A 13942-nucleotide genomic window follows, 5' to 3' on the forward strand; every position below is an offset into this window, starting at 1 on the left:
GGTGTGGGGTGTTATCCATTTAGCCTCATGAATTACTTAAGAATGTGCAAACAGGGGCAGTGAAATGCAGCTGGAAAATCACCACTGTCAACAAGACAAGGCTGTAAAAATCAAAGTGAGGGAAAGGCAAAGCAAACTTTATGCTTTGCATATTTTATACTCAAACTTGGAATTGGAACATGTAAAATCCATAATAGAATAAGAATAAAAGAAAGACTGAAAGCATATCTATTTTAGAGAGCAGCAAAGGTAAAAAGGAACAGTGAAAAGGATTCAAATACTTACTTGGACCTTGTAGGATTGTATTTATGTAAGCCTCAGGTAACCACTCGATTGGTGTTCTTTTAACCTACGTGTCCTGACCTAGCTTGTCTGTTGGAGCCAGATGCACCAGTGGTTCTGTGACTTTATGATGAGATCCCATGTCTACAGATGAATACTTGAAACTACAGTAAGGGATGGCTGGCTACACCATAATATAATTTGTGGTTTGAATCTCTGCCTTCATGAGGTTCTACACCTGTGTTTAAATCACTTTGCTATTTCGGTGTTCAAGTAAAACCCATCCTAGTTGTCCTCGGACATGTATACACTCATGAACTGCTGAGACTCAGTAAATAGGGTTAGGTAGGGTTATGTAGAGGCCTATAGTTGCTGATCACTGTATTTTGTATTAAAGGCTTAAAGAAGTAGTTGTGTTGTGAAATCTCTCCCGCTCAGCCAGGCTGACACTTGATCTCACAGCAGCTGTTTTAGAGCTGTTTAGAATGAAGAGACGCTGACTGATATGACTGGCCTGGTTCGGTTCAGCTCCTGGGTGTCTGTGTTCAAACCACCAGGTGTCGTCCTGCTCTGATGTGACTGCAGCGTCCTGCCCTTAGTGCTCAGATGCTACTGACCATCCTGCGGAAATCAGTCAGCTGATTGTAATCTGGTGCTTCTGAATGTTGCTCTGAAGTATTTGTGTGTGCTTCTCATGTCAGATGGAGTTTAAGCCATGCTCTCTTGTATGTCACTGGGGTGTCCGATTATCTGCCTCCGTGCTTAGAGGGGGTTTTGTGTTGTCACGTGGAGGGGGTTGCCAGGCACCACAGCAGAAGATAAGGTCGTGGGCAGCTAGCAGTGACCAGAAAGGGAGCGCTTCGTCAGATGAGGAGGCCTGAGATGGCGAAAGGTGGTCCTCCTTCTGTGACCGTCAAACAGATGGCGACAGAGAAGCACTGAAGATGGCTTAGATTCACGCATGCTCCCCCTCCCCCACTCACTCCTTCCTTTTTTTGCATGTCAAAATCAGCACCAATAGTAATATCAGATCTTCTCCTTTGGACATTTGTTGGGTTTATTTTCTCTCGTCTGTTTTTTATCCCCATCTCTTCACCTCCCAGATTAAATGTGCGTTGGTTGTGCCTGTGGACGAAAGGGTTGCCTAGCAACCAGCTGATGAGAGCAGCCTTGAGGCCTGCAGTGATGTCAGTCGGAGTCGGGGGAGGGGTGTGCGTTTGTACATGTGTGTGAGTGTGTGTGTGAGAAAGAGAGATGGAGCAAAAGGATGGTGGGCCTAACCCTCAGCAGAGTTCAACATCATTTCACGCAGGTCACGTGCAGCGCTGCGTTAGTAGGCCACTGTTATGTAACCCGGAACAGCCGAGTCAGTCCGTGTGTGCGCACTTGCGCATTCAGGCTTCTATAAATAAAGGCAGTGTGTGCTAGAAAGAAGCGGGGAGTCATGCGGTGTGTGGTGGAGTCAAGGTCTCCCACCACAGATATCAGCAGCGCTGTATCACTTTCCTCTCGTCCTGCTCAGCTGATGGAGAGCGAGGGACATGCGTTACATCACTCATGTGTGTCTGTGTGGTTTTAGGGCTCAGGTTAGAATTGGGTTTAGTATTTGTCTCTCTCGCTCCTCCATGTCACTCATAAGTGTTTTGTAGATCACGTGGGTAAAAAAAAAAAAGTATCAGTTCATTAGCAGTAAATTTAATGTTACATTTCATCATCAGTGTTTTTATTTTTGACTGTTACAAAAACTGGCAGAAATATTCATGCTTCACAGTTGATGAATGTGTCAGTGATCCCTGACGTTTCATCTACACATAGCAGCACCAGCAGGTTCTGGTTATGAGTCAAATAGCTGCACAGCTCTCAAATGGAGATGCACGTCAAAGGTTCAGGAGCAGGACCAAACCCTCCCACCCTCACTTTAACCTTATTTCTCTCTCCCTCAAAAGCAACATTCTTTTTCATAGAAGTGGTCCTGGCTAGTGAAACTGTAATGAATTTTGGTACAGACCTTCAGGTCCCCTCATGTGATGGAATGCCCATCAGCCTCAGCTCTACCTTGTGTTTGGTGCTACAGTAGTTAGCAAACATGCTTACACTAAGATAGTGAACATGTGTAAACACTGCACTAAGCATTAGCATGTTAGCATTTAGCATAAAGTACTGCTGTGCCCAGATACAGTGACACAGAGCTGCTCCGAGTTTTAGTTGGAGTTTTGTGCGTGTTTATGATGAAATGATAAAAACTTGGCTGTCATCATTAATCCAGTGTCATCTACAAGCACTTCATTGTCTGATGCCATTAAAGGTGCAGCATGGCTGTGGATAACTGTGGTAAGAGATGCCTGCCCATGCAAATAAAGAATGTGCACAAGCATCATTTGCAACAAAAATCTATGTTATGTACGGATATTCTGGCTTGGTGTCGGCCACCTGAGAGAAATTTGCAGCTTAGCACATCCTCTTTTGTTATGAGTGAGTCTTGGTAGCTGTGAGAAATGGTAATAAGGTCAGAGAAGCTAAACGAGGCACTGTACTAATTAATCTAATAGGCAATTACATACTTTTCACATCCATTTATCTCCTGCAACAAAAAGGGTTTAATAGCTGATAGAATACCAGGATACAAATCAGACAGGTACCTTGCAGATCTCGGGTGAAGTGTGGTCTGTTGTCTTGAGTCAGTCAGAGGGTAGTTGTCCATTCTGACCCGTCATCATGTAAAAATTAAAAGGCTGTGGCCCGGGAGCAGAAGACACGGGCATGCAGTGGAAGACAAGTGAATGTTGGTGGAAAGGGGTAACAGAAGGCAGACAGATGGCAGAGAGCTATCACTTCATAAGGATGTCATGTTCTTCCATGCATCCCCCTCTTTTCTTTTTCATCTGTTTTGTGTGTGTTCCTACATGCTGTTGATCACATGACTAATGTTGTCCTCTGTCTCCATGTCATCTCTCCAACACAACATCCTGTGGAAAGCTGCTGCTGAGAAGTAAAAGCTGTAAGTTTGTTCTCTGACAGGGGTTGGTGAAGGCAGTGGCACTTTAACAGTGGCCCACTTCCATTCTAGCAGAACGACCCCCTTACTGCCCTTCACTTCCCCTCTGGCTGTTCCATATGCTACAAGTAGGAAAGAGCGCTATCTAGGCTACACGTAGCACCTTGCAGTTGGTGGAAGAAGCCAGTCTGAGAGTGTGGAGCTCAGACCTGGCCTGTTTTCTGCCCTTTGCTCATGTTGTCATCACAGCCAGTCAGTATTTGCAGACTCTGTGTGGTGATAATCAGTCACTTTATTAGGAGAATACTCCACAGGGAATAAATGCCTCGGGGGAAGTAAAAGGAAGGTGTGGTCGTTCTGCGTGGGTTGGTGTGTGCGGTGGTGGTGGTGGTGGGGGTGGGGATGTCATTGCTCCAGATATCAGCACATCCATCACATGTCTCCATCTGGGGCAGCAGGTACTGTGAGGGTGATGTGCACACATACTTAAACACAGAATGCACACAGTGTTCTGTGTTTGTGCTTGTTGTGGTGGGACTGGTTTCCAGTTGTAGCACCATCACTCAGGTCTGGTCCCAAGCTTCATGTTGTCATGTTCAGTTTCATGCTCAACCCTCCCGATTAAATGCAGCTTAGACAGGGCTGCTGCTGTTCTGAAATGCTTTGTTGTTGACAAATCCCATGAAAAGGCCCAAACCAACACTGTCGTCTACCTCTCAACACCTTCTGAATTTCCTACTCAGTCAGCTCCAAGCCCAAACATTTTTAAAGCCACCTCACCAAACTGGAGGAAACAGTGCATGTGCTGGTGACTATTTTCAGCAGCACATGAACCCACATCAGCAGCAGGACTGAACTACAGTGTCTGTGTGTGTTCATGGTGATGGGGGAACATGACACCTGGTGCAGCCATGCTGTTGGACAACAGTGCAGCTCTGTGGCACAGAGGAAGAAGAAACAATACATCAGGCTTTGATATGTTCAGGTCTTGTTAGCAGGAGTGATTGGTGGCTGGTTTTAACCTTTTCATGGAATTTGTTGACAGCTGTCACAGGTGACTTTGGTCCAAGATGGGGGCAGTTTAACTTTCCTCCCCTAAACGTCCTGAAGAATCGAAACTGATCAGTTTTTCAAAGCAAAAAAAGAGCAGAAAGTCTTAATATATGTATCAGAGAATAATTTTTTCTTTTAATCCTGCCGACCCCCTCCAGGGTTCAACAACTGGTCTAAAATAAAAATCAAAAAGCTGCTGTTGTAGTTGTCATTATACAGTGGAATAATAAACTAACTTAAAAAGTGGTTTTAGTAAAGGTTCCTCTTTAAATACAGTATATCCTAATGCTAAGCTTCTCAGACTGTTTCTGATGCCAGAACGTCATCTTCCTGTGTCTCCATGAAAATGTCAGTAAATGACTTTGCCACTGATGTAACTTTCTCTGAGGGTGGAGGATCTCTTCTCCTCCCGGTGTTGTGCTGTTCCCAGCCATCCATTAACTGAGTGTATGTGCCGCGTGCAGCGGAGACCTGTAGACACCTTTAATCGGTTCATATGAATGTAAACCATAAACCAAGAGGCCTGGAAAGACCTTGGAATGTTTGAGGGAAAACAAAAGGTTGAGATTTGTTTTGTTTTTTTTCATTGTTCAAATTAAAGCGCTTTTTGTTTGTTTAGAACATTGAAAATGATCTTGATTTGGCACGATTATGAATAAAGGCAGAAGCGTGATACAAACACCATTTCCAGAAAAGTTGGGACATTTTCTAAAATGCAGTAAAAACAAAAATCTGTGATTTGTTAATGTGCTTGACCCTTTACTGAACTGACAAGAGTGCAAACAAAAGGTTTTCGGTGTTTTCACTGACCAACTTTGTTGCATTTTGTAAATATAAACACATTTAGAATCTTATCGCTGCAACACACTCAAAAAAAAAAAAAAAGTAGGGACAGAAGCTTGTCCACCATTGTGTTACATTGTCTTTCTTTTTAATGACACTTTGCAGTCATTTGGGAACTGAGGATACTAACTGATGCAGTTTTGCAAGTGAAATACTGGCGCATTCTTATATTCACCTCGGTAACATGACGGTTTCTCGTGCACTGCCTCCTGAGGGCTTGAAGGTCACGCACATTCAGCAGCGTTTTCGCTCTTGGCTTTACGCACTGAAATTTCCCCAGATTCCCTGAATCTTTTCACAAAATCATGGACTGTAGATGGTGAAAAGACCTAGACTCTTTGCAGTCTTGTGTTGAGGAACATTTCTTTTTGAATTGACTGAGAATTCTCTCACGAAGTATGGCACAAAGAGGTGCCACGGCCCATCCACTGCTGTCATGATGCCCTCTCCTGTTCCCAATCCACCTGCTAATATCGGAATCTTCCAGAACAGTGGTACTGGAATATTCTGTAAACTTTTCAGTCTTATTTAGCCGCTGTTCCTACTTTGTGTGTTCCAAAATAGTTTATACAGGGTGGCCCCCGATGTCGGTGCTGCGGGCAGTATGGGTACACGGGCTACTTCTTCGTGGCCCACCCTGTATTTACAAAATGCAGCTAAGTTGGTCAGTGAAAACACTGAAAACTTTTTCTTTGTACTTTTATCAGTTAGAAAAATTTCAAGAGAATTAACAAATTACAGATTTTAGTTTTTATTGCATTTTGGAAAATGTCCCAACTTTTCTGAAAATAGGGTTTGTACAAACATGTCACTGAATCATTTCCTTAAAGGTCACAAATTTAACATCCAAATGAAAGTGGTTATGGTTTAATAATCCTGTTTAAGTATTGTGATACCTTTTCCATCAATGTAAAAATAGCTTTGTTGCTGTTAGTTACCAAGAAACCTTAACTTTCCTAAAGGTCAGCTACAGAAATATTAACTGTAAATATATAAAATCCATAACTGATCTTTATGTATTAAATCCACAGGAAAGGGAAATTATTATTATTGTTTTAATTTAATTTGTGTCTTAAAACAGTGTTAGTTTGTGTGGTAGAAGTGACGGTAGGTTCCCAGCGTGAATTGTGGTACTGTGGCTTTTATTGAATCACATATTGTGCTTTAATGGAAATCTGTCACATTAAGAGCAGATGAAACATGAATGTGTAAACGGAGGAACTGAATCCAAGAGACGCCCTCCTTAGTAAGAGTACACAGAAACGAGATGGCTGCTGACATCGCTCACAGTATACACCCGAAGCAAAACAGTGGCACTAGAAAATACCCAGAGGACACTAAAGCAACTGGAGCTAAAAATGACATCCTGTGCTTCTGCTGCTGGAGCCCAGATAAGAGGTTTGCACATGGTGCCACCTGCTGACTGTTTTGCAGCATTACGTTTTTAAACCATTCCAGTAGTGACATGATGAAATCTGTAGTATGGAGTTAATGAGCCAAGGCCTCCTTAAATGAACTCCAGCCCTGTTTTTGTAACTTTTAGACCATCACAGTGTGATTCTAATGATCCTGGGAATCGAGCAAAACTCTAGGTTCACTGAAGTATTTGTGGGAAGTAGATCAGTTGTCTAACAAAAGCTCTTGAATGTGACAACCAACCAAAATCACAGCATCTGCTGCACAACTTCTGTGCGTTTTTATTGTCCGACTAAAAGAAAAGTGACCAAAACCAATGCACAATAGAGAATGAGTACAAATGTCATGCAAAATAAAAGTCTGTGCCAACTGGGAAATGGCTGAAAAACTGGTGGTCAGTGGGCTAAAAGTGGCAAATCTCCCCCTGGTGTTTGTTGATTTGACACTGTTTTCACACTCCTCCACCACTGATCAGGTTTTGCTTGCCATGCACTCGGTCTGAATCAGCCTGACCTGCCGTCTCCTCTCTGTCCCTCTCAGGCCTCCCACAGACGACTCAGGAATGCGTAACAATGCTACTGCCCTCACCTCCACCCCGCCCAGCAGCCTCCCATCCCAGGCGCACCCCTGCAGCCCACCAGACTCCACCTCCTCTCTCACCCCCTGTTCCTCACTGCCGCCCTCTGTGTCGCCCACCCTCACCGATGTCTTCGGGCTGCCCACCCCGCCTATGGGCAGCGGTGGTGGCTATAGCCTGAGCTCCTCCTGCGGCGGCAGTGGGAGCTCACGCTCTCCATCACCGCTCACACTGATGCAGGCGGTGGCGGCCTCAGGCAAACCTTTTGCCTCCAAACCAATGGAGCTGTGGACCAAGCACGATGTGGCGGACTGGCTAGAGAGCCTCAACCTGGGGGAGCACAGGGATGCTTTCCTGGACAATGAGATCGAGGGTGCCCACTTGCCCTCGCTGCAAAAAGAAGACCTGATAGACCTGGGTGTGACGAGGGTGGGCCACCGCATGAACATCGAGAGGGCGCTCAAGCTGCTGCAGGACAGATAGGCCCCAAAGAGACGGGGTGGCAACACGTGGAATCAGGGCGGCGAGAGGGAGGTGTCACTGATCACTTTGACCAATCTCTTCATCAGACATAATCTCAAGTTGTGGAACTGGGTAGAAGTTTCATCCAAGCTGATGCTGCCTCTTGATGTTTTGTCCTCTCTCATCCTCTGCTGTTGTCCTCACCTCTGTTCTGCTCTTGCCTGCCCTCTTCCTCCGCCCCGCTGTCTGGAGGAAGTGCAGGGGGACACAAAAGAGATTAGCTGCTATGTCACATCATGGAGAGAGAAAGCAGACGAGGCCAGTATGAAACACTGTCCAGAAAATGAAAAACTCTGGAAAAGTTTGTCTTCACACACTAGAGGTTTGTTTCACATAAAGACTTGTGCTCACCCAGCTGCTTTGGAATACTAAAGACTTTGTCCATGCACCCCGAAGTGGGTGTATGAAGAACCAGCTGAGCTGGTCGTTGCTCCTTTTCTATCTTTGCTAGAGTTTGTTCAGAGAATAATATTTCTTCACTAGAGTCCTACCGGAGTTATATTTCTGGGTGCATCTAAGGTTGTAGAGAAAAATTTGAAATAGATGCCATTCTTCTTTTTTTTTTTTGCTTTTCATCTGTTCGTGTCAAAATAAGATTAGCAGACATGTTTAAACGAATACTAAACCACATCTTGTGTCCATGCACACACAAACACACACTGTATGCATACAGAGTGTCACACACTGCACACAAATACACACCGTCTTCACAAACATACAGACCCTGAGCATGTGTGCACACACTGTTACTGCGATGGCCTTCTTCTCCTGAGAGAGAGCAAAGTGTGGAGAGAGGAAGTCACTAGAGGAGGAGCTCTGCTGCAGCAGGGGCCCCAGGGCCCCTCTCCAGTCTGCACCAACCCAGTGTCCACCTCATTATTCAAGGACACCGGAGGCGAGGACAGAAGGTGCATGACAAACGTTGGACCAGAAATAATCTCACCTTGAAATGGTTGTACCAACTTGTGTGGCTGCAAAGGACGTCCCTGTCCTCTCTCAGTTTTTTTTCTTCTTCTTCTGTGTGTGTGTGTGTGTGTGTGCGTGTGTGTGTGTGTGTGTGTTTTAATGGTTGACCCAAAATATCGTTAAGGCCATTTAGCTATTTCCGTGGATTTGCTACATAGGCCACAGTATAGGGAAACTAGAGCTGTTCTTTTGTACATCTCTCTGTCAGGTCTTCTTCCACTTCACAGTTTGCAGGTCAACACGAGGCGTAGGTGGCCCCACAGCAACGCTAATGTGTGACACCCTGTGTGTGAGAGCATCAGAAGGCTGGCTTAAAGGAAGAATACAACATTTTAGGAAATGTGCTAATTAGTAACACCGCTCTCATGTCTGTCTGTTAGACACAGGACTGAAGTGCAGCTGGGTGTCCATGTTCTGTTCCAGAAAATCTCATTCAGAATAACAAAAAGCTGGCTTTCCATCCATCTGGTTTTAAGGCATATTTTCAACTGGCTTAAAAAAAATAAAGTAGAAAAGCTGGAATTTGCAGAAAAATTGAAATTTCCCAAACAAATTTGGCACTCGGCTGAGGTGGAGAAGTTGACATCCAGAATACAAAGTGCTGCAGTGTACCAGTTTGTCATGAACCATGGAGGGTGAACCAGGAATGTGTTTTCAGAAGGATGAAAGTTGCTCAGTGACAGTTACAGAAACTAGCAGCACAGACTTCAGGACGTAAAGCCAGTAGACAGTTAGCTTAGCTTAGCATAAAGACCAGGAGCGGGGAGAATCCAAAACCTTTGGACAAAGACTGCACCCAGTGTTCATGCTAATCTAAAAATGTCATGGATCAAGCTTCATAACAGGCAGACATGAAAGTGATGTTTATCTTCTCAACTGCTCAAACTTTCACTAAGAAAGCAATTAAGCAGATTTCTCTAAACTTTTTAAGACTGTCATTTGATAGCACTATACTTAATTTTTATATAGTGTTATATAGTGTGCTTTTGGAGCCCCCCCCCCCCCCCCCCGCCCTTTTTTTTTACATAAGATATGAGAAGTGTAATCTTGAAGAACTAAAACTCAAAGGTTGACATTTAAAGAGCTAAAACTCAAGTTTTACGAGAGATACTGCATATTTTCTATTTAGCTAATTAGCTACCTGAACATTTTGTACATTGTGGTTTGCTAATGAAAAAACGATTCAGCAAGAGTTTTGTTAGCATCATGCTAAAGTTATCAGATGCAAACAATCCAAAACTGGTGCAGCTGTTTAAAAGTACTTTGCTGTGGTATAGAACAGACAGAGTCTGGTTCAGACTGAAATGGCCTTCAGCGGTGTGGTATCTTCCTGTAAAGAAGGCTGGAGACACAACACTGCGCTAACAAAGCTGACGACACCGGCCACTCATAAATAATTAGTCCATTTGTCTTTCAAGAGCTTACTGTATCAATGTACGTATCAGCCGGTTGATTTTGGCCAGATGACATGAAATCCTGCATAACCATCTGAGGTTTTGAGCAAATGCGAAAACTGTGGCTTCAGGGTTTTATGTTGAATCACGTGTTGACAGACGTGCACATGCCTTTGCCTGCACTCCAGCCACTGTACAAGAAATAAGCAGAGAGTAATCTGACAAAGCCGGCAGATGTCCGTCAGCCCTGTGTGAGATTAGAAAGGAAGAGAAACCTTTTCTGATCTGTTGCAGATGAACGTCAGTCTGTATAACTACAAGACTTTAAGCTTCTCCAGCAGGATTTAACGTCTGTTGTAAGGGTCCAATTTAAAACTAAATCAGCATTTATAAAGATGGAAGTTGATGTTTTTACCAGCAGTGATTACAGGCTGGTCAGAAGTAGAAGTGCAGTATGTGTTGAAATATGTACATAAGAGTGTTTAACAGGATGAAAATGTCTATTTGATTATATGTGAAGCTCCTTTAAAAGATTTAGAGAGAAAAAAGAAATTCTATGAAGGTTCATTTACAGTTGGCAGAGCTGACCTGACGACCAAAGCAGTGTGCTCACTGCCCCGTCATCCTGCAGAGGACGCCTTAATCTGCCCACTGCTCCGCCCTCCACCGCCTGCAAAGCTTTATAGAGAGAAACAGCTTCTGTTTTATCTCAGCGTCCAATCTTTCAGAGCACACCTCATGTGCTGGGACATGCGCTCCAACATTAACCCAATATCTGGAGAGATATATCTGTTTAGAAAGAGTTGGTCCTTCTTTGGTTTCATGTGACACTCTGCAGCTTCATGTAGGTGCAGCTTTGTGAGGAGACAGTGAAACATACACAAGCTCTGTGTTCTGTGAACATTAGCCGTACGCAGGCTGGAACGGGACGGCACAGCTACGAGCCCGTTCCTGTTTGAACTGTAACTTATTTTGAAACAAGCAGTGACGTATCGGAGGGGTCAAAAAGCACAGTATTTTTAAAGATTTGTATAGAGTTCTATGACATTTTATAAAGGTTATCTGAACAAAAACTGTTCATCATTGACGTGTGGATTGCCAAAAAGAGAAATACTATATAGAGACAAATGTGGATGTTATTAGACTTATGAGTTGTGTAAGAAGCAATATTTATTCTGAATGAAACTCCTTGGTTGTGTTTTATTTTCCCATTTTAAAGTTACATATCATTCTGCGATCACGTCAGTATCTTAATGAAGTGTTGCCTACAGTAGTTACACTCTCCACTGCAGTAGTAGACTTGAGCTATTTTGGCCAATCAAAAACCCAGGTGTTTTCTGACCCCACCATTTTCTCAGCTTCTGAAATCCCTGAGTCTACAGTGTGTGTGTGTAAAACAGCAAAATGTGTACATTTTTGAAAAATATATCTGCAGGCCATCTTTGGTAGGAAACTATATGAAATCTCTATATATATATGTAAACATGCATAAATCCACCAAAAAGATTAGTGGTGGCTGCTGGCTCCTGTGTGAGGACCAACAGGCCACTCTCAGTTTTCTCTGTGGAAACGTAGACCTGAGTAGGTGTAGTAGGAGTCTTTAAAGCATCACCGTGGCGTGATGCTGCACCGGGCCATGTTTAGGACAGGCATGGCTCACTGACCCACTTCCACTCCCCCTCAAAACACTGCTCCCACTTAGCATTGTCCAACATTTGGGTAACTCTTTTATTTTTTTTTTCTTTCTTAATTAATTTTTTTTTTTACTGAAATGAAAGGAGAAAGAATCGTCCTGTAACTTCACCCTTCCCTCCCCCCCCCCCACCACCTCGGATCCCCAGACTTCTTGTAATGGCAACCAAAAGTCACTGTAAGAAATAAATATAATATTGCACGAGTGTTGTATCCCTCGCAGTCCTTGCTCGCAGCTCGTCGGGTCGCTGTGTTTACACTGGACCAGTTGTCGCACCTGAAGTCACACGTTCATGTAGTCGGTGTGTGTGGATGGAAAGAAACCCGATAGTCTTTATAACTGTACAACTTTTTATTAAATCCCAAAGGATTTTTTTTCATGATGCATAAAATAATTCCACCGATTCCGTCACATATTCAACATAACACAAGTGAACAAAAAAGCAGCCAAGAAAGTCTGAGACATGTTTTAATGATAAGAATTAAGGTTTTAAAGGTTTTTATTGTACAAACATATCTGTTCTAAGCTTTTTGGTTTTTAAAACCTTTGTATCATGTTCAAAGTATCAGTAGGGTGCCGCCAGAAAATTACAGACTTTTAAAGTGTTTGATTTGATTTTCATCAATGAATACACTGATAGCTACATTTTAAAAATTGTAAAGCATTGTTAATCATTACATTTGACAATTATTAATCAACTATTATATTTTTAAACAGTAAAAAAGAAATGAATGTGTTAATTCTAAAAAGAAATGTTATGTTCTTCCATTTGTTTGCTTCCATCAGGGAACTTGTAGGCTGAAGCTATCATGATCAATTACGTTTGCATTGAATGATGTACTTTAAAATTCAAATGTAAACAGAATTATACGTTTATTTGGTTTAATGAGGTAAAAACTAGTTGTGTTTGCAGTTGTCTTTCACAAAATTTTATTTACTATCTTTACTCACAAATAAATACATTTAATATAAAATCACAGATTTAACACAGCTTTTATATTTCATTTGAGTTTTTCATTTATTTATATTTTTATATCATCACATTTTATTTTGTTTACTGCTTTAATATTTAGTTTCCCTTTTATGATCACTATAATCTAAATATGAGTTAGCACTGAGCTACCTAAACGTGAAAGTCCAACCCACAGAGTAGTCCAAAGTCCAAGTCCAAATGTGGATCTAGAACTGGTTAGTGTAAGACATAATAATAAAAACACAGATATGATGTATGAATATTATAAACAGAAAAACATACAGATGGGTCAGGAGATCCACAGTCACATGCTACAGGAGCAGTGGTGGTAGTACCTAGCCAGCAAGTATGAGATAGCTATCAGAACCTCTGGCTATATGAGTTTGTATACTGTAGAGTTGTATGTGATTCTGATTGCTTTAAAATGGGCTGGAGAGAGTAGATGAAATCATTTGCTTGGTTTGTGCTTGGTCAGAGCTTTGGTGTGGAAGAAAGTTATACCAGCCTGCCAGGAAAGTTGGGCTCATGAGACAAAGGCAAGGCATCTGCATTCAGTGCAGAATAAGGTAAGGACAACTGGGGCAGTTCAAGGAAACAACAGGTAATAATTAGCAGACTGAGGATTCTCAGTCGCACATTATTCATTCTAGGGAAGCATCCAACAGGCTTTTGTGTCAGGCAAGAGAATCTGTGCAATACATTATTATTTCATGTAGGAAATATACAGATGAACGATTAAAATGATTATGCAGCTACAGAAGTTAAAAGGGATTTTAAGATATGGAAGTGATGGGGTTTCTGTTTGATTATTTGAGAGCAAGTGAACTGATATAGAGCAACAGGGTGTTGATGTGGATCATAAGCAGAAGGTGACAGTAATGCCACGCTAACACCGCTAACCGCCGAGAGAGAAGAACGCAACGCCAAGGATGTCAACTGCCGTGAAACTCTAGAGAAGAAGAAGCGGGGGCAGATATAGGTATTTAGTAGTTTATGCAGTTCTAAGAACCTTTATTTTTTAATTCCTTCGGCTCTATTATTGTTGTTACACATTCCAACCCAGTAGGTGGTGGTAATGCACCATAAGTTGGCCTGCAAACCGCCAATAAACATAAGAAGAAGAAGCAGCAGCAGCAGAAGAACTAGAACTAGAATTAGAATTAGAATTAGCATTAGCATTAGCATAAGCAGTGGACCAGAAAATATGTATAATCCAAGGAAAAAAAAC

General features: G+C 42.6%; 1 protein-coding gene across 8 annotated transcripts in view; it reads left to right on the forward strand.

The window, feature by feature from the left end:
• LOC109961624 (SH3 and multiple ankyrin repeat domains protein 2) overlaps positions 1-11799 on the forward strand; it is a 172659-nt gene extending 160860 nt beyond the window's left edge. For 6 of the 8 annotated variants that reach the window (XM_020602590.1, XM_020602594.1, XM_020602595.1 and 3 more), the window contains one exon: positions 7130-11799. In XM_020602590.1, the coding sequence (XP_020458246.1) occupies positions 7130-7649 (520 nt within the window). In that variant the 3' untranslated portion in view covers positions 7650-11799. Of the gene's footprint in view, positions 1-3258; positions 3281-7129 lie in introns of all 8 variants that reach the window. The other 2 variants (XM_020602597.1, XM_020602598.1) reach the window with 2 other exon arrangements.
• The last annotated feature ends 2143 nt before the right edge of the window (positions 11800-13942 follow it).

This window comes from Monopterus albus, unplaced genomic scaffold, assembly GCF_001952655.1.
Source record: "Monopterus albus unplaced genomic scaffold, M_albus_1.0 scaffold57.1, whole genome shotgun sequence".
NCBI lineage: Eukaryota > Metazoa > Chordata > Actinopteri > Synbranchiformes > Synbranchidae > Monopterus > Monopterus albus.